This window comes from Maniola jurtina, chromosome 14, assembly GCF_905333055.1.
Source record: "Maniola jurtina chromosome 14, ilManJurt1.1, whole genome shotgun sequence".
NCBI lineage: Eukaryota > Metazoa > Arthropoda > Insecta > Lepidoptera > Nymphalidae > Maniola > Maniola jurtina.
Genome location: NC_060042.1, coordinates 3,220,389 through 3,239,214, shown reverse-complemented (window position 1 = coordinate 3,239,214; position 18,826 = coordinate 3,220,389). Strand labels below are relative to the sequence as shown.

General features: G+C 37.9%; 1 protein-coding gene and 1 long non-coding RNA gene across 3 annotated transcripts in view; both read right to left on the bottom strand.

Annotated features, from left to right (window-relative positions):
* The window catches only part of LOC123871914, a 575,184-nt gene that overhangs the window by 480,926 nt on the left and 75,432 nt on the right, over positions 1–18,826 (bottom strand). The gene's annotated exons all lie outside the window — the stretch shown is intronic.
* Positions 1–18,826, bottom strand: part of LOC123871904 (suppressor of cytokine signaling 2-like) — an 82,334-nt gene that overhangs the window by 9,871 nt on the left and 53,637 nt on the right. Inside the window, exon 1 of one of the 2 annotated variants that reach the window (XM_045915952.1) lies at positions 22–701. The exons of the other annotated variant lie outside the window; for it this stretch is intronic. Within the exon in view, the coding sequence (XP_045771908.1) occupies positions 22–100 (79 nt within the window). The 5' untranslated portion in view covers positions 101–701. Of the gene's footprint in view, positions 1–21; positions 702–18,826 lie in introns of those variants that run through there. 2 annotated transcript variants of the gene reach the window in all.

The window sequence follows — 18,826 nt, the reverse complement described above, 5'->3', positions numbered from 1 at the left end:
GTTTATAGTTGTAGAACTCACTTGGCGTTGGTGGTAACCTCGTTGCTATCGTCATGTTTAGAGGAGACAGCTTTGTTTCCCGTCTCTCAATCAAGCACATTTGGCGTTCACTTTTCGGTGGACTATTACGTGTACCACCCGCCTTTTCCCCGGAGGCCACGGTTTGAGAGCTTCACCAAAGCAGCAACGCAAATTCCAAATAATTAATGACGAACATCTAACATTCTATTTAACACTTTAACGCACACACAAATTCTTTAAAGCAATCCAGATGATTCACTGTGAAATGGCTAAAAATCCAAATAGTTTAGGAAAATTCACAAATTCCTCTTGCACTCAACACAAAATGTCACAAAATAATCCAAATCCAAATAACGCATCCGTGGCCGCCATTCAACGTTTTTTTTTATGACAGCAGGTAACTAGTGTTGGGCCACTTTCACAATACCAAAGATAAAATAGTTTTAGTTTATCGTGAGGTAATATAGCTCCACTTAAATACCGTAAAACAAATCGACGGAAAATTACTTTCTGAACGACCATCGATCGCACCGACGCGCTGCGCTGTGACGATTTGATGAATAGTGAATACGACCAAACGAGTCGAGCACGAAAAGTGGGGATTGTAATGGAGGACGTTTCGCGTTGCTGACTTGCCGAGCGACAACCGACTACCGAGTGATACAAAACTCGAACGTTCACTACTTCCGAGAATTCATTCACCAACCAACAACAATTATTATCCAGTTATCTAGTCGTTCGTTAGCCATCTTCATTGCATTGTTTTATTTGTACGTAGCGCACGATTCTGCGTAATCTTACATTCATGTCTATTCTACACAATTCATTCTAGTAAATAATGAATAATGAGAATAGCAAGAAGAAAATTAATAGTTTACTCTAATCATTAGAAACTTTAATTTTATTTTAATGTGTGTATTGATGAAAATTAATAATATGTCTTTGATGCTCGGTAGGTAGGTAGGAACTGTAGTAAAAAGCGCATAAGTAGGTATTTTTTAAATTTAAATCATTATCGACACACATAACCATCACAAAACAGCTACCTACCCCTACTTACCAACTTACCGAGGAAAACAATATATAAATAAATTAAAAACAAGTCAAGGTCAAGTGTGAGTTAGGCCTCGCTCTTTCAGGGTTCCGTAGGTACATAATATTATGAACATCATATTTTCGATGCATGAAACACATATTTATCGCCTTTTTATCCGTGAAAGAAAAGCCCAAAATACCTATGTTTGTTTGTTTTGACTACAGCTTCCAAACTATTTTATAAATCGTTATGTTCAGTATTTGTTATTGAAATACAGTACATGCTACACATTACATAATATACCGAAATCTCAAATTCCTAACTAGTTCAGATATATATTAGATTTTTGAGATATCCCCCGCCACAAAAATGGACTTAAACTGACGACCCCCATTTTATTTTGTAAGACAAAAAGAATAAAAGATATATTCTTACTAAAGTCAATGAGTTTTAAACAATAATACCGAGAACTCCGTTTGTACCCTTGGGTACAGATCCCTAAAAACAGTTTTAATAAAACTAGAGTCTAATAAAAGAGCCACTCTGACCGAAAAACGTAAAGTAATGCGTGACCTGGTTACTGAGTTCACTCCACTGTATCGGTTGGTGCGTGCACCTCTCGTCACGAATAGTTCTATGAAACGCTGTAATTTTACGATTTCTGTGATGATCATTTAACATTTAAAAAGTAGGTACACTTAGATAACATAGAGTTTTAATTAATTTAACCCACTAGTTAAACGTATGTATTATGAAAGTTCTAATTACCGTTATATCACACCATATAACTTTTTTTTTACACCAGGGGCGATAAAAAAACTCAACTACAACCAATCAAAATGTACCAAAAAAAACATCAATAAATAAACATATTTTTTTTGAAACACAGCACAAAATAGGCAGGTGTTCGATTCGCATTCGAAATTCAAACGTGCTATAGAGAGCGAGTTCCTCGTAGCACGATTATATTTGGCGTTCTCGGAATCCCCTACCTGCGTTGCTTTCACAGCCATGAGCCATCTGCCGCTTGCGCAGTCGCACACATTTGATACACAGCTGCTCGATCTCTACAAAGATTTATAATTATTATTACATGTTATCCTCTCAGCACAAAAAGGGCACATTCTATTCACATGTCAATATAACATTATTTAAGTCTTTCACCATTTACTGCATTCGTCACTAGCAGCTGCTGCTGTTGCATTTTTAGTCAATTTTCTTTCTACATAAAACCTCAAAGTAACACAGGTAAAATGTGAGTGTAACTAGGCATATCTGACATTCGATTTAGTTTATTTCACAGTTTATTTCAACTAAAATAGTAATATAGAACCATAGAGCATAGGTATGATCAACAGACGCACATCACTATTTAATAGTTCCCCACCTAGAGTTTCACAGTTCACTCTGTCATAAGTGATAGGTCATTAGCATTAGACAAGGGGTCATTAGGGTTCAGTGGCAGAGTGAACTAAGTATATTATAGTTTAGTGGTTCGAAATTATAGAAGTTTTTAATTGATATAGGTAAGTATAAAAAATGTAGATAAAAATGTTTATTGCTGACACCTGTGTGAAGTCCCTAAAAATGGCTTTCCGGTACACTTTGTAATATTTACACTTTTTAATATCGTAATTAGTGTATACCGACTTTACTTAGGCATGAATATAATGGACGTACCTACTGTCTGATTTATTGAGACCACAAACATGGATTAGTGCTGATTGGAAGACTTTTTTATCATTAATAAGTAGGTAGATAAAGGTAGGTCTGGGTAGAGAACCTATCTACGTACCTAACACGAGTTACTGTGCTGTAGGTTTCTCTAGTAGACCTAATTTTTTATTAAGAAAAAAAAGAACAGTTAAAGTTTTCGAGATGTGGAAACTAATACTTTCACAAGCATTTCACAAATCGAAAATTCACGCGAATTTCACCAACTTCCTTTGCGCTGGACTAACACTATGTCCACATTTAGGAGGTCACCTCGGTTCACAGAACTCGAGTCTCGACACACTCCGATTTCAATTTCTCAGAGCATACCGTTGTTCTTGGTAGCTGCCTCTTTATTTAACCGAGAGAGTTGACGATGAGTATGTACACTACACATTCCGGGAACACATTCCGATAATGGTTTCTAAGTCCGCATCGAGAGGCGAGCCGCGAGACGGATCTAAGTGGATGCAGTAATCGCTTTTGTTCTATAACGAAGTTCGAAGGTTGTGGTAGTAATAGTAGGTAATTTATATCTAAGACACTGGACAGTGGACTTGTCAGACCGCCTTTTGCTCTAAAATGCACTTTGAAGTTTGAAAAAGTAGCTAGACTATAGGTACATATTAATTTGTCCAAATATGCCTACTTACCTACTGGGTTCTTAGGCAAAGAAACTACTGCTTGAATTTTTTTAGTCTGAAGGCTTCGACCGATTAGGATTAGCTCCTCAACACCAATAGACCAATAGGACTATTACCGGCACACCATGACATAAAGATCGCTGTATAAAGATAGAGCGTACGGACCTACTCTTCATCCGAGATCCAGCACAATTTGAAAACTCCATGGACTAATTATTAAAAATTAGGTAGGATTTTATAAATCATGAGCCATGGGATTCATTTAATATAAAAGTCTTTATATTCTTTAATGTTGGAGTGTCCGCGTGCGAAGCTTTCCATAATGAGGTATTCTAGGAAGACATGGCACTCGCGGCAAGGTGCTTGAACCGGTCGCTGGCCGGTCGGTAAATACAAATAAACACACACACCTTTTGTGGCGACTGACTGATATTAATTGTGTAATTGCTGTTCGGTGTAATTATAAGTATGATTATTCATTATTCATGTGTCATTAAAACATAGCGGTACAAATTGATAATCTAAACGGCATGTACCTACTTACCTACTTAAGTACATATATAATTTTATGTAAAGTGTCATCCATTTCCATATAGAGACAAATTGTAAAGAATTGGGCGTTTGTGCACTCATTTGTATTGGTTTTCGTAAAAATACGATTCAAAGTGGCCTTCATACAAAATTCGTATTTAGACGGATTCGTATAAATACGAATCGAGTGAGTCCACAAGCGTACCTACTCGTACCAACATACATTTTGTACGACAAGGACGGCCACTTCGAATCGCAGTTTTACGATTAAAAATACATCGATGTAAGAATACGATTCGAATACGAATGAGTGGGCACGCATGCCCTTATGAATTCCCAAATAAAGTGTCACCTATTTCTATTTATTGTGAAGGATTATTAATTTCCGAAAGGCTGTAGAAAAAAGATAGTAGGTAGATATTATATCTAGTGTTCATCGTCACAATGAAGAAACAATCGCAAACCCTGAACCCGGGGGAGGCAAAGGCAGAGCAGGCAAAGGGGTAAATTTTAATCGTAAGACCTTGCCAGACTGAGGGTGGAATAGGGGTAAACCCTCACAACAAAAAAACTACATTGAGGTAGGTACCTACTAGGTACATATAACACCAAAATAATACCCACTATTTTTAACCCTCGACCCAAAAAGAGGGGTGTTATAAGTTTGACGTGTGTATCTGTGCGTGTGTATCTGTCTGTGGCATCGTAGCTCCTAAGCTAATGCACCGATTTTAATTTATTTATTTTTTGTTTGAAAGGTGGCTTGATCGAGAGTGTTCTTAGCTATAATCCATGAAAATCGGTTCAGCCGTTTGAAAGTTATCAACTCTTTTCTAGTTACTGTAACCTTCACTTATCGGGGGTGTTATAAATTTTAATTTACACTTGTTAATGCCTTATCTCAAAACATAGTTGATTTTAACCTACCTATTTATAGCTGAAATTTTATCCTGCTTGTATTATTTATATAATATCAAATGTATCCTCTAAAATAATCACCACTTTCCCAGAAATACCCATTGAAATTAACTTAATTGTATTTTTCCTAACAAATAATTCGAAAATTGTAGTTTAGATACATAGAGGAAAATTGTTTAATTCTGCGAATTCGAGATTGTTTTTGGCATATACCTACTTTGGTTAGGATAAATAAACACCTAACCACTGCGATGTCCTTTCAGCTTTCTCAAATAGTCCAAGGGAACTCTTTGATTTAGCAGAATTTCTGAGTCCGTTTTTAGAATGCAAGCTGCCTCTGTACCAAATGTAAAAATGTTTGAGAGGGTAACAACTAGGAAACAACTAACAATAGACATAGGCATTAAGAATACGTAGACAAAAGATATAGAATAAGATAAACGGAGACAATTTCCCGGATCTATGGTAGGCGCTTTTATGGATTAACTATTTATTTAGTTAGGCAATAAAAATGACGTAATATTCAGCCAAATGATAAGATTTAAAAGATTTCCTTTATTTATCAAACTGGCCTCCGTCAATAACAGTAATGATGTCATATGAATAGATAAATATAAAATAATAATTGGCCATATTATAATCTCTCGCATGATTTCACAATGCGAGCCAACTATTAAACTAACAACTATATTTTATTACTCATCGATTTTATTGGCCTCGCCTTGCTAAATCCTTCTAGGGCTTTGATCAGACTCCTAGGATATATTTTTGCTTTGGGGAAAATCTGACCAGTTTCCTGTATCGCGGGAGGGAAATCTATTGCACTTGCAGATAGATTATGTAAGATACATTCAACTTTCTGGAATAGATTGGAATTCTTCTTTGGCCTCCGCGCCGTCAGATCATATTAGGAGATTCCACGTTTTGGGTTCTAGCACGTACACGATAGTATATCCATTCTATTCTGCTGTAAGATACCTGAAAAAATCCGTATCGAAACGAAGGTCGGATAGGTGAAGCTGAATGAAGGGACGACAAAGTGAACCTTCTGGCGTAGCCCATTTAAAAATTATAACTTGAGGGGGTTTTAATTTTTTTCCGGGGACTTTTTCCGAGACGTTTTCCGGAGCTTTTTCCTGGGGGCTCTATTTCCTAAATGCATCTAATTTATAGCTAGGTATAGAATATCTATTCGGTTATATCCAACCAAAGTAAACTAAACAAAATATCAGTCTAGCCATGTCTTCGGCCGGCGAGCATGAAAGTTTAAGTAGGTACCTACAAATGCACAAGTTAATAAGTTAAAGTTCATTGTACTTACCAGTTATGAATAAATAAAAACAACGCATAAAATTTTTGCATGATCGACTGTCCTTACTAATTGTTTTATTCGTAAAGACACACCCACATTGTTAAACTTACGTCGAAACTTCTTTTGTCATCGACAAGATGTTTTCTTGAAAGCGTCGACTGCCGAGTGACGATATCTTTCTAAGAATACCTTTGTTGCTATTTCCTTTCATAATAATCGGAGTCGGGACGAAGTGGCAAAGCAAAGGTGTTAATTTAACGCATTCCACTACGGGGAAAAATGATTAATATTTTTGTTGGGCGAGTATGACAAATGGCGATTGTCCCGAGAATCGACAGCGAACGACTTTATTTGGGGCTAGTTCAGACATGGCAGAATCTGTGCGGATATCATCCGGATCTGTGCGGATATTATGCGAATCTGTGCGGATATCATGCGAATTTGTGCGGATATCTTGCGAATCTGGGCGGATATTATGCGAATCTGTGCGGATAATCTGCGAATCCATGCGGATATATCGGACCACAATACCGTGCAGCGCTACAACCACAGATTTGAGGTTGGATTGATGAAAAATAGAAGTTATTTCAAAGCATCAAACACTCAAAAGTACGACCATGGTAGCAGTACTTTTTCTATTTTGTGGTAGGGAAGACACTACGCTGAAAATAAACTAAACTTTTGTAGGTACTTTTTAATAAGTCATAAACTTATTATTTTTGAAATTAATCACTTTTTAGGGTTCCGTACCTCAAGAGGAATACGGAACCCTTATATGTAGTATCACATTGTTGTCTGTCTGTCGGTCTGTCTGTCCGTCGTCGGTCCGTCGATCCGTCGTGTCTGTCAAGAAAACTTATAGGGTACTTCCCTTTGACTTAGAATCATGTTTGCTAGGTAGGTAGGTCTTATAGCACAAGTAAAGGAATAAATCCGAAAACAGTGAACTTGTGGTTACATCACAAGAAAAAACTAATTTACTAAATCACCAAGTGTAGATTGCGCTGTTGTCATTAACTTGCAGTGTTGCACAAAAAATCTTAAATATCTTGTACGATGGTACGGAACCCTTTGTATGCGAGTCCGACTCGCACCTGGCCGGTTTTTAGCAAAAGACCGGCAGCAAGGTTTCACCGCAATTTTGATCGCATGGTTTACAATTTACATCCACATGTCTAAACTAGCCCTTAGTTACTACATAGTACATACTCGTACTAACAGCTTTTAACTAGTAACTGCTAGTAACGAAGTTAGTATGTATTTGCAATTTCTACGAATTCATTTTCATAGTGCTTTATGTTTTATCTAGTAACAAAGCGTAGGTAGTAGTTAGTAATGGGAACCTAGCTATTCATAGATAGAGTTTTCTAGCCGTGTTTCTAACAATAGATGCCTGGAGGCCTGAGTCATTTATTATTCAAATTTTTTAGTAGGTCAAACAGAACAGTACATAGAACAAGAAAATTAGACAAGATGACTTTTTTGTTGTCTAGATGCCATCATGATGTACCTAACGATTTTTGGGGCAAGAGAGCGCTCCTCAATAATTTTAACATTTGCCCCAAAAATTGTTACATGTTGGCATCTATAATACCACTTTATGTCAATAGTGACATTTTTCGATTGCGGAATGCGGTTAGATTTACGAGTACCTATTAGCAAACAACCTGATGCACGGGTGACCTTCCGAGTTTCCCCACTTTTTGGTGTACGACACCAGACACCAGAATTTGAAAACTTTTCATACAAGGTTCTATGAAGAACTTTTATGACTATTGGTATTTTTAACTCTATTTATTAACCCCCGACCCAAAAAGAGGGGTGTTATAAGTTTGACTGTGTATCTGTGTGTCTGTGTATCTGTGTATCTGTGTATCTGTCTGTCGCATCGTAGCGCCTAAACGAATGAACCGATTTTAATTTACTTTTTTTTGTTTGAAAGGTGCCTAGATCGAGAGTGTTCTTAGCTATAATCCAAGAAAATCGGTTCAGCCGTTTGAAAGTTATCAGCTCTTTTCTAGTTACAGTAACCTTCACTTGTCGGGGGTGTTATAAATTTTTAATTTACACTTGTAACTAACCTTTGAGCATTTCAGCAATGAAATGTATTGTTAGTGATTCTCTCAAATTGTTATAGGTATCTAGTAGATTAATCATAGTTTCATGCTAACTTTAGAGTTCGTACCTAAAGAAACAAAGCCTCTTAATAATATCAGATTTAAAAAAGTTTCCATGAAATCATTTTCTCGCCCGGAAAAGTGTCCGTAGAACCCAAGTACTATGAAAAATGTTGCTTGCGAGTTCTTGAGTGGGTGAAGACGTTAGTAGTTAGTCCGAAGTATATCGGTTTTTAAAAGACGGTCGTCCTCTCAAGTTTTAAGAACTTCCATATCACACTAATATTATAAAGGAGAAAGTTTGTATGTGTGTGTGTGTGTGTGTGTGTGTGTGTGTGTGTGTGTGTGTGTATATATGTTTGTTACTCCTTCACGCAAAAACTACTGGACGGATTGGGCTGAAATTTAGAATGGAGATAGATTATACCCTGGATTAGCACATAGGCTACTTTTTATCCCGGAAAATCAAAGAGTTCCTACGGGAATTTTAAAAAACCTACACCCACGCGAACGAAGTCGCGGGCATCAGCTAGTACTTGATATTATGTTACGTCTACGTCTAGTTATAAAACTTTTATAAAGTTTGCACCACACCACGCTCTCGTTTTGTTTCAGCTTTTAAAACAGTTCAAAAATAGGTCACTGGAACTGCGTCAGATTTCGTTTATAAACGTGCATCGATTTTCCAGCCTTTGTAGTTTGTAGTTTGTACCTATATTTTCAACGTTCGCTAACAGGATTAATTTGGATTTTAAGTCTGAAGTGATAGCTTATTTATTTTTAGGGTTCCGTGCCTCCAAAAGGATACTTCGAGGTACCGATTTTCCGGAAGATAATATGTAGGTACTTACCTAAATAATTTATAAATATTACGTATTTACTTGAAATTTTGCGAAAATATACGATATATCATATATGGTAGGCAATACAACCGTTATCTCAAGAAAAAAATCCAATATCTACGTCTTAATTTCAAGATTAGGTACAATCTTGGTAGTTACGCTAAAGAATTTTTTTTTTTTGATCATGACTTTCGATTATTATTATGACTAGGTAGGTAGGCTTCAACGAAAATCATACAGGAAATAGGTTACCACCATAGAAAATTCTTTGCTTTCAGGCGCCTGCTGTAATAGTCATGTATAGGGTAAAATGTGAAAATTAAATAAATGAGAGGCATGTATAGGAAATTTGTATGTATTTATTGTCTTACTCTGCATATGTTTTGCAGCATTTGAAAAAAGTATAAATAAATTCAATTACTTAGAGCCAAGACCACGTTGGCGATCTACCACGTTGTCTCATCCACCTACCTAAACTAAAACCTACTCGCCTGATTTTATCTATCTACTCTGTAACCACTTGAAATGCATATCCCGCTGATTTCGAGAAATCATGCTTCACGGTCAATGAGATCGGATTTCTTCAATAATTCGCAATGATTAATATGCAAACAATCATAATCACAATGATTAATATGCAAATAATCATAATTCGCAATGATTAATATCCACCGGAGCGCTTAATATAATCGTGATTAATATTCCGCGTGAACGCTCAGCTGTATTCCAAATACAAACACTGTAATGATATTGGGCCTCGTTACATCATGATGGAGCATTTGTAAATAGAGGTGTTTTATTAGTCGCAGCCATTGTTATGTATTTTATTACATACCTCATCAGTGCGTTATTAATATTAGGTCTGTAAAAAAGTACATTATTATACTATATATAGCTCAATTACCACTGACTGACTGACTCATTGACATAATTGTTCTCCTAGAAAGAGACGGAAAATGATATAATGATGTAGGGGAGATGTGGTCGGATTCGGGAGTCCTCTGGGGAAAAATTATGACATTTCGGAAAAACAAGATGGCGGCCGACGTGATTTTTGCAGCTCCGTTGTTTTCCAACCGATTTCGTTGAATTTTGCAATATTTGAAGAAAATAGTAAACGATTAATAGGAAATGTCGAAAAAATTGAAAAAACAAGATGGCGGCCGAGCTGGAGCGTTTTCAAAATTTTCATTTTTCGATCCCTAACCGCGGCGCCACTGATCCGAAACGGAGAAGTCGAGGATAATTATTTTTTCGTGGTTCGCCCACGATTATCCTGTTTTTTGACAAAACGGGAGTGGTTTTTAAAAATTCAAGATGGCGGCTGTCATGGCGGCCGTTAAGTTAGAGGTACCAAAAATCCCAATTTTAAAATTAAATTTTTTCCCAGTCGACGACGTCGGACCGTTTCGGTTTCTATGAAGCGGTTGTACGTATAGACTCGAGGTATATATCGGTGGGAAAAAATTACCCCATTTTTAGGGAAAATTCAAGATTTTCGGGAAATTGTAAAAAATCGAAATAAGGACTTTGTGCAAAATCCGAGTATGAGCGATTATGTGTTTTGCTGGTACAAATGACATTTGGGTGTTTTTGTCACCGGAGACTGGCAACACTGGAATTTATCAAAAAAAAAGTGATTTTCGACATTGTCTTTTTTCAGGGACGATCATTTCGCGTGGGTGCGAGCGAGAGGAGAGATTGAAACGTCATCGGGAGCGGTATATCCTGTAGTTAATAGGAAACTTGCAAAATTATCTAATTTGCTTCTGCAAAAAGAGTTGGTGGCCATTTTGTATTTTCTTCAAATTTTCCGAAATTTTGATCACGTTTTTGAGGCAGTTGGCAACATTTTGGAAAGTCGACATGTATCAATCGATTGTGTGACTCAACCAGCAGTATCGAAATATGTAAACAGTGTTGCCACATTTGGGGAGATTTTCGAGATTTTCCCCAAAAACTTCTCCTGTAAAATTTTGTATGAAATTTTTTTTTTTCACCGATGGTTTCGTATAGAAAACAAAAAAAAAATCGAGGAAAAATTTGGAAATAGCTGATGATCGAGGATGTCGGAGACGGGTGAAGGGTCCGCTCAAGGTATTGAAGATAGGTGGGGGGTGCTCGACCAAATGTCATTCATGACGTCATCCAATTGCCAAAAAGCTGAAAAAAAATTCAAAATGGCGAAGAAAAGATGGCCGCCATACAAATTTCGCCGGCGTCCAGCTCGGAGGGTATAAAAGATGGAGGTGCGGTTTCCTGGCAAAAGAGGATCAGGATCCAAAGGTCTACTCGATGAATAGAAAAAAAATTCAAAATGGCGGAATTTATTTTCTCATACATTTTGTATGGCGAATATTGAATGTCTCATTCTCCTAGAAAGAGACGGAAAACGATACGATAATGTAGGGGAGATATGTTTTGAAGCGCGATATGAGTAGGGAAAAATTATGACATTTCAGAAAAACAAGATGGCGGCCTATATGATTTTTGCAACTCTTTTGTTTTCCAACCGATTTCGTTGAAACTTGCAATCTTTGAAGAATGTAGTAAACGATTAATAGAAAACGTGGAAAATTTTGGAAAAACAAGATGGCCGCCGTACGAATTTCGTCGGTGTCTATCTCGGAGGCTATAAAAGATGGAAGAATGGTTTCTTGGCAAAAGATGATCAGGGTCCGAAGGTCTACTCGGTGGAACAAACTCTGCATGCTCGCGGACCACTTTAGTGGTCCGCGCACCCACGCACCCTACTATATTACCCTCAACTACCCCGTTTTTACAAAAAATGATATGGATGTCGTTTTCAGAGTTTTCCAGGGGCTGATTTTGATAACGACATTTATTTTGAAATCCAAGATGGCGGACATGCCTTTTTTAAGAAAAAAATCGATATGGGTGTCTTTTTATGGTGAATTTCGGGGTGAATTGTGTATTTTAATAACTCGATTCGGTTGAATACAATAAAGCTAAACATTACCACGTCACGCGAGCTGCTTTAGCAGCTCGCGCACCGAGCAAAAGCTAGTTTATACTATATATAGCTCGATTACCACTGACTGACTGACTCATTGACATAATTGTTCTCCTAGAAAGAGAAGGAAAATGATATAGTGATGTAGGGGAGTTGTGTTCGGATGGGGGAGTCTACTGGGGAAAAATTATGACATTTCGGAAAAACAAGATGGCGGCCGACGTGATTTTTGCAGCTCCGTTGTTTTCCAACCGATTTCGTCGAATTTTGGAAACTTTGAAGAAAGTAGTAAACGATTAACAGAAAATGTGGAAAAAATTGGAAAAACAAGATGGCGGCCGAGCCGTAGCGTTTTCAAAATTTTCATTTTTCGACCCCGAACCGCGGCGCCACAGATCCGAAACGGGGTAATCGAGGATAATTATTTTTCTTGGTTTCTCCCACGATTATCCTGTATTTTGACAGAACGGGAGTGGTTTTTAAAAATTCAAGATGGCGGCTGTCATGGCGGCCGTTTTGTTCGAGGTACGAAAAAACGCAATTTTAAAAGTTAAATATCTCAAAGTTGGCAACATCGGAGCGATTCGGCTTCTATGAAGCGGTTGTACGTATTAATTCGAGGTATAGATCGGTGGGAAAAAATTACCCCATTTTTAGGGAAATTTCAAGATTTTCGGGAAATTGTAAAAAATAGAAATACGCACTTTTAGCAAAATCCGAGTATGAGGGATGATGTGTTTTGCTCGTACAAATGACATTTGGGTATTTTTGTCACCGGAGACTGGCAACACTGGAATTTATCAAAGTAAAAGTGATTTTCGACACGTTCTTTTTCACGGTATCCCCTTTCGTGTGGGTGCGAGCGAGAGGAAAGATTGAAACGTCATCGGGAGCAGTATATCCTGTAGTTAATAGGAAAATTATGAAACCGTGTAAAATCTTTGTGTGAAACGAGTTGGCGGCCATTTTGTATTTTTTTTAATTTTTCGAAATTTTGATCACGTTTTTGAGGCAGTTGGCAACATTTTGGAAAGTCAATATGTATGAATCGATTGTGTGACTCAGCCGGCAATATCGAAATATAGAAACAGTGTTGCCACTTTTGGGGAGATTTTCGAGATTTTCAACTAAGAAACTCCTGTAAAATTTTGTATGAAAAATTTTTTTTTCACTGATGGTATCGTATAGAAAACAAAAACTTAGTAAGCCAAAATTATGGAGACAGCTGATGATTGAGGATTTCGGAGACGGGTGAAGGGTCCGCTTAAGGTATTGAAGATAGGTGGGGGGTGCTCGAGCAAATGTCATTCATGACGTCATCCAATTGCCAAAAAGCTGAAAAAAAATTCAAAATGGTGAAAAAAAGATGGCTGCCATACAAATTTCGCCGGCGTCCAGCTCGGAGGGTATAAAAGATGGAGGTGCGGTTTCGTGGCAAAAGAGGATCAGGATTTTAAGGTTTACTCGATGAATAGAAAAAAAAATCAAAATGGCGGAATTTATTTTTCCATACATTTTCTATGGCGAATATCGAATGTCTTATTCTCCTAGAAAGAGACAGAAAACGATACGATGATGTTCGGGAGATATGTTTAGGTGCAAGATGGGAGTCGGGAAAAATTATGACATTTCGCCGAGGACTGGCAACACTGGAATTTATCGAAGCAAAAGTGATTTTCGACATTTGTCTTTTTCAGGGACGATCATTTCGCGTGGGTGCGAGCGAGATGAGAGATTGAAACGTCATCGGGAGCGGTATATCCTGTAGTTATTAGAAAAGTTGTACAACGATGTAATTTATTTCTGCGAAACAAGTTGGCGGCCATTTTGTAATTTTTTGAATTTTTCGAAATTTTGATCACGTTTTTGAGGCAGTTGGCGACATTTTGGAAAGTCAATATGTATGAATCGATTGTGTGACTCAGTCGGCAATATCGAAATATAGAAACAGTGTTGCCACTTTTGGGGAGATTTTCGAGAATTTCAACTAAGAAACTCCTGTAAAATTTTGTATGAAAATTTTTTTTTTCATTGATGGTGTCATATAGAAAACAAAAACTTAGTAAGCCAAAATTATGGAGAGAGCTGATGATTGAGGATATCGGAGACGGGTGAAGGGCCCGCTTAAGGTATTGAAGATAGGTGGGGGGTGCTCGAGCAAATGTCATTCATGACGTCATCCAATTGCCAAAAAGCTGAAAAAAAATTCAAAATGGCGAAGAAAAGATGGCCGCCATACAAATTTCGCCGGCGTCCAGCTCGGAGGGTATAAAAGATGGAGGTGCGGTTTCTTGGCAAAAGAGGATCAGGATCCAAAGGTCTAATCGATGAATAGAAAAAAAATTCAAAATGGCGGAATTTATTTTCCCATACATTTTGTATGGCGAATATTGAATGTCTCATTCTCCTAGAAAGAGACGGAAAACGATACGATAATGTAGGGGAGATGTGTTCGGGTGGGGGAGGCGAGTAGGGAAAAATTATGACATTTCAGAAAAACAAGATGGCGACCGACGTGATTTTTGCAACTCTTTTGTTTTCCAACCGATTTCGTTGAAACTCGCAATCTTTGAAGAATGTAGTAAACGATTAATAGAAAAAGTGGAAAATTTTGAAAAAACAAGATGGCCGCCGTACAAATTTCGTCGGTGTCTATCTCGGAGGCTATAAAAGATGGAAGAGTGGTTTCTTGGCAAAAGATGATCAGGGTCCGATGGTCTACTCGGTGGAACAAACTCTGCATGCTCGCGGACCACTTTAGTGGTCCGCGCACCCACGCACCCTACTTTATTAACCTCAACTACCCCGTTTTTTACAAAAAATGAAATGGATGTCGTTGTTGGTTTTCCAGGGTGCTGATTTTGATGATGACATTCATTTTCAAATTCAAGATGGCGGACTTACATTTTCTACTAAAAATTGAAATGGGTGTCGTTTCATGGGGTTTTCGGGGTGAATTATGTATCTTAATAAATCAATTTGGTTTTATATAATAAAATTAACCTTACCACGTCACGCGAGCTGCTTTAGCAGCTCGCGCACCGAGCAAAACACTAGTTATACTATATATAGCTCGATTTATACTATATATAGCTCAATTACCACTGACTCACTCATTGACATAATTGTTCTCCTAGAAAGAGACGGAAAATGATATAATGATGTAGGGGAGTTGTGTTCGGTTTCGGGAACCTTCTGGGGAAAAATTATGACATTTCGGAAAAACAAGATGGCGGCCGACGTGATTTTTGCAGCTCCTTTGTTTTTTAAGGGATTCCGTTCAAACTCGCAACTATTAAAGAATGTAGTAAACGGTTAACAAAAAATGTAGAAAAAATTGGAAAAACAAGATGGCGGCCGAGCCGTAGCGTTTTGAAAATTTTAATTTTTCGACCCCGAACCGCGGCGCCACAGATCCGAAACGGGGTAGTCGAGGATAATTATTTTTTCGTGTATCGCCCAGGATTATCCTGCATTTTGACAGAACGGGAGTGGTTTTTAAAAATTCAAGATGGCGGCTGTCGTGGCGGCCATTCTGTTCGAGGTACGAAAAAACGCAATTTTAAAAGTTAAATATCTCAAAGTTGGCAACATCGGAGCGATTCGGCTTCTATGAAGCGGTTGTACGTATTGATTCGAGGTATAGATCGGTGGGAAAAAATTACCCCATTTTTAGGGAAATTTCAAGATTTTCGGGAAATTGTAAAAAATAGAAATACGCACTTTTAGCAAAATCCGAGTATGAGTGATTACGTGTTTGTCTCGTACAAATGACATTTGGGTATTTTTGTCACCGGAGACTGGCAACACTGGAATTTATCAAAGTAAAAGTGATTTTCGACACGGTCTTTTTCACGGTATCCCCTTTCGTGTGGGTGCGAGCGAGAGGAAAGATTGAAACGTCATCGGGCGCGGTATATCCTGTAGTTTATAGGAAAATTATGAAACCGTGTAAAATCTTTCTGTGAAACGAGTTGGCGGCCATTTTGTATTTTTTTTCATTTTTCGAAATTTTGATCACGTTTTTGAGGCATTTGGCAACATTTTGGAAAGTCGACATGTATCAATCGATTGTGTGACTCAACCAGCAGTATCGAAATATGTAAACAGTGTTGCCACATTTGGGGAGATTTTCGAGATTTTCCCCAAAAACTCCTCCTGTAAAATTTTGTATGAAATTTTTTTTTTTCACTGATGGTTTCGTATAGAAAACAAAAAAAAAATCGAGGAAAAATTTGGAAATAGCTGATGATCGAGGATGTCGGAGACGGGTGAAGGGTCCGCTCAAGGTATTGAAGATAGGTGGGGGGTGCTCGACCAAATGTCATTCATGACATCATCCAATTGCCAAAAAGCTGAAAAAAAATTCAAAATGGCGGAGAAAAGATGGCCGCCATACAAATTTCGCCGGCGTCCAGCTCGGAGGGTATAAAAGATGGAGGTGCGGTTTCATGGCAAAAGAGGATCAGGATCCAAAGGTCTACTCGATGAATAGAAAAAAAATTCAAAATGGCGGAATTTATTTTCCCATACATTTTGTATGGCGAATATTGAATGTCTCATTCTCCTAGAAAGAGACAGAAAACGATACATTGATGTATCGGAGATATGTTTGGATGCGCAATATGAGTAGGGGAAAATTATGACATTTCAAAAAAACAAGATGGCGGCCTATATGATTTTTGCAACTCTTTTGTTTTCCAACCGATTTCGTTGAAACTCGCAATTTTTGAAGAATGTAGTAAACGATTAATAGAAAAAGTGGAAAATTTTGGAAAAACAAGATGGCCGCCGTACAAAATTCGTCGGTGTCTATCTCGGAGGCTATAAAAGATGGAAGAGGGGTTTCTTGGCAAAAGATGATCAGGGTCCGAAGGTCTACTCGGTGAAACAAACTCTGCATGCTCGCGGACCACTTTAGTGGTCCGCGCACCCACGCACCCTACCCTATTATCCTCAACTACCCCGTTTTTACAAAAAATGATATGGATGTCGTTTTCAGAGTTTTCCAGGTTGCTGGTTTTGATAACGACATTTATTTTAAAATGCAAGATGGCGGACTTACATTTTCTACAAAAAAAAGAAATGGGTGTCATTTTATGGGATTTTCGGGGTGAATTGTGTATCTTAATAAATAAATTTGTTTTTATATAATAAAGTTAACCTAACCACGTCACGAGAGCTGCTTTAGCAGCTCGCGCACCGAGCAAAACACTAGTTATTATACTATATATAGCTCGATTACCACTCACTCACTCATTGACATAATTGTTCTCCTAGAAAGAGACGGAAAATGATATAGTGATGTAGGGGAGTTGTGTTTGGATTCGGGAACCCTCTGGGGAAAAATTATGACATTTCAGAAAAACAAGATGGCGGCCGATGTGATTTTTGCACCTCCGTTGTTTTCCAACCGATTTCGTTGAATTTTGCAAACTTTGAAGAAAGTAGTAAACGGTTAATAGAAAATGTAGAAAAAATTGGAAAAACAAGATGGCGGCCGAGCCGCAGCGTTTTGAAAATTTTGATTTTTCGACCCCGAACCGCGGCGCCACAGATCCGAGACGGGGTAGTCGAGGATAATTATTTTTTCGTGTTTCGCCCACAATTATCCTGTATTTTGACAGAATGGGAGTGGTTTTAAAAAATTCAAAATGGCGGCTGTCATGGCGGCTGTTTTGTTCGAGGTACGAAAAAACGCAATTTTAAAAGTTAAATATCTCAAAGTTGGCAACATCGGAGCGATTCGGTTTCTATGAAGCGGTTGTACGTATAGACTCGAGGTATAGATCGATGGGAAAAAAGTACCCCATTTTTAGGGAAATTTCAAGATTTTCGGGAAATTGTAAAAAATCGAAATACGCACTTTTAGCAAAATCCGAGTATGAGCGATTATGTGTTTTGCTCGTACAAATGACATTTGGGTATTTTTGTCACCGAAGACTGGCAACACTGGAATTTATCAAAGAAAAAGTGATTTTCGGCATGGTCTTTTTCACGGTATCCCCTTTCGCGTGGGTGCGAGCGAGAGGAGAGATTGAAACGTCATCGGGAGCGGTATATCCTGTAGTTAATAGGAAAATTATGAAACCGTGTAAAATCTTTCTGTGAAACGAGTTGGCGGCCATTTTGTATTTTTTTTAATTTTCCGAAATTTTGATCACGTTTTTGAGGCAGTTGGCAACATTTTGGAAAGTCGACATATATCAATCGATTGTGTGATTCAACCAGCAGTATCGAAATATGTAAACAGTGTTGCCACATTTGGGGAGATTTTCGAGATTTTCCCCAAAAACTCCTCCTGTAAAATTTTGTATGAAATTTTTTTTTTCACTGATGGTTTCGTATAGAAAACAAAAAAAAAATCGAGGAAAATTTTGGAAATAGTTGATGATCGAGGATGTCGGAGACGGGTGAAGGGTCCGCTCAAGGTATTGAAGATAGGTGGGGGGTGCTCGACCAAATGTCATTCATGACATCATCCAACTGCCAAAAAGCTGAAAAAAAATTCAAAATGGCGAAGAAAAGATGGCCGCCATACAAATTTCGCCGGCGTCCAGCTCGGAGGGTATAAAAGATGGAGGTACGGTTTCTTGGCAAAAGAGGATCAGGATCCAAAGGTCTACTCGATGAATAGAAAAAAAAATTCAAAATGGCGGAATTTATTTTCCCATACATTTTGTATGGCGAATATTGAATGTCTCATTCTCCTAGAAAA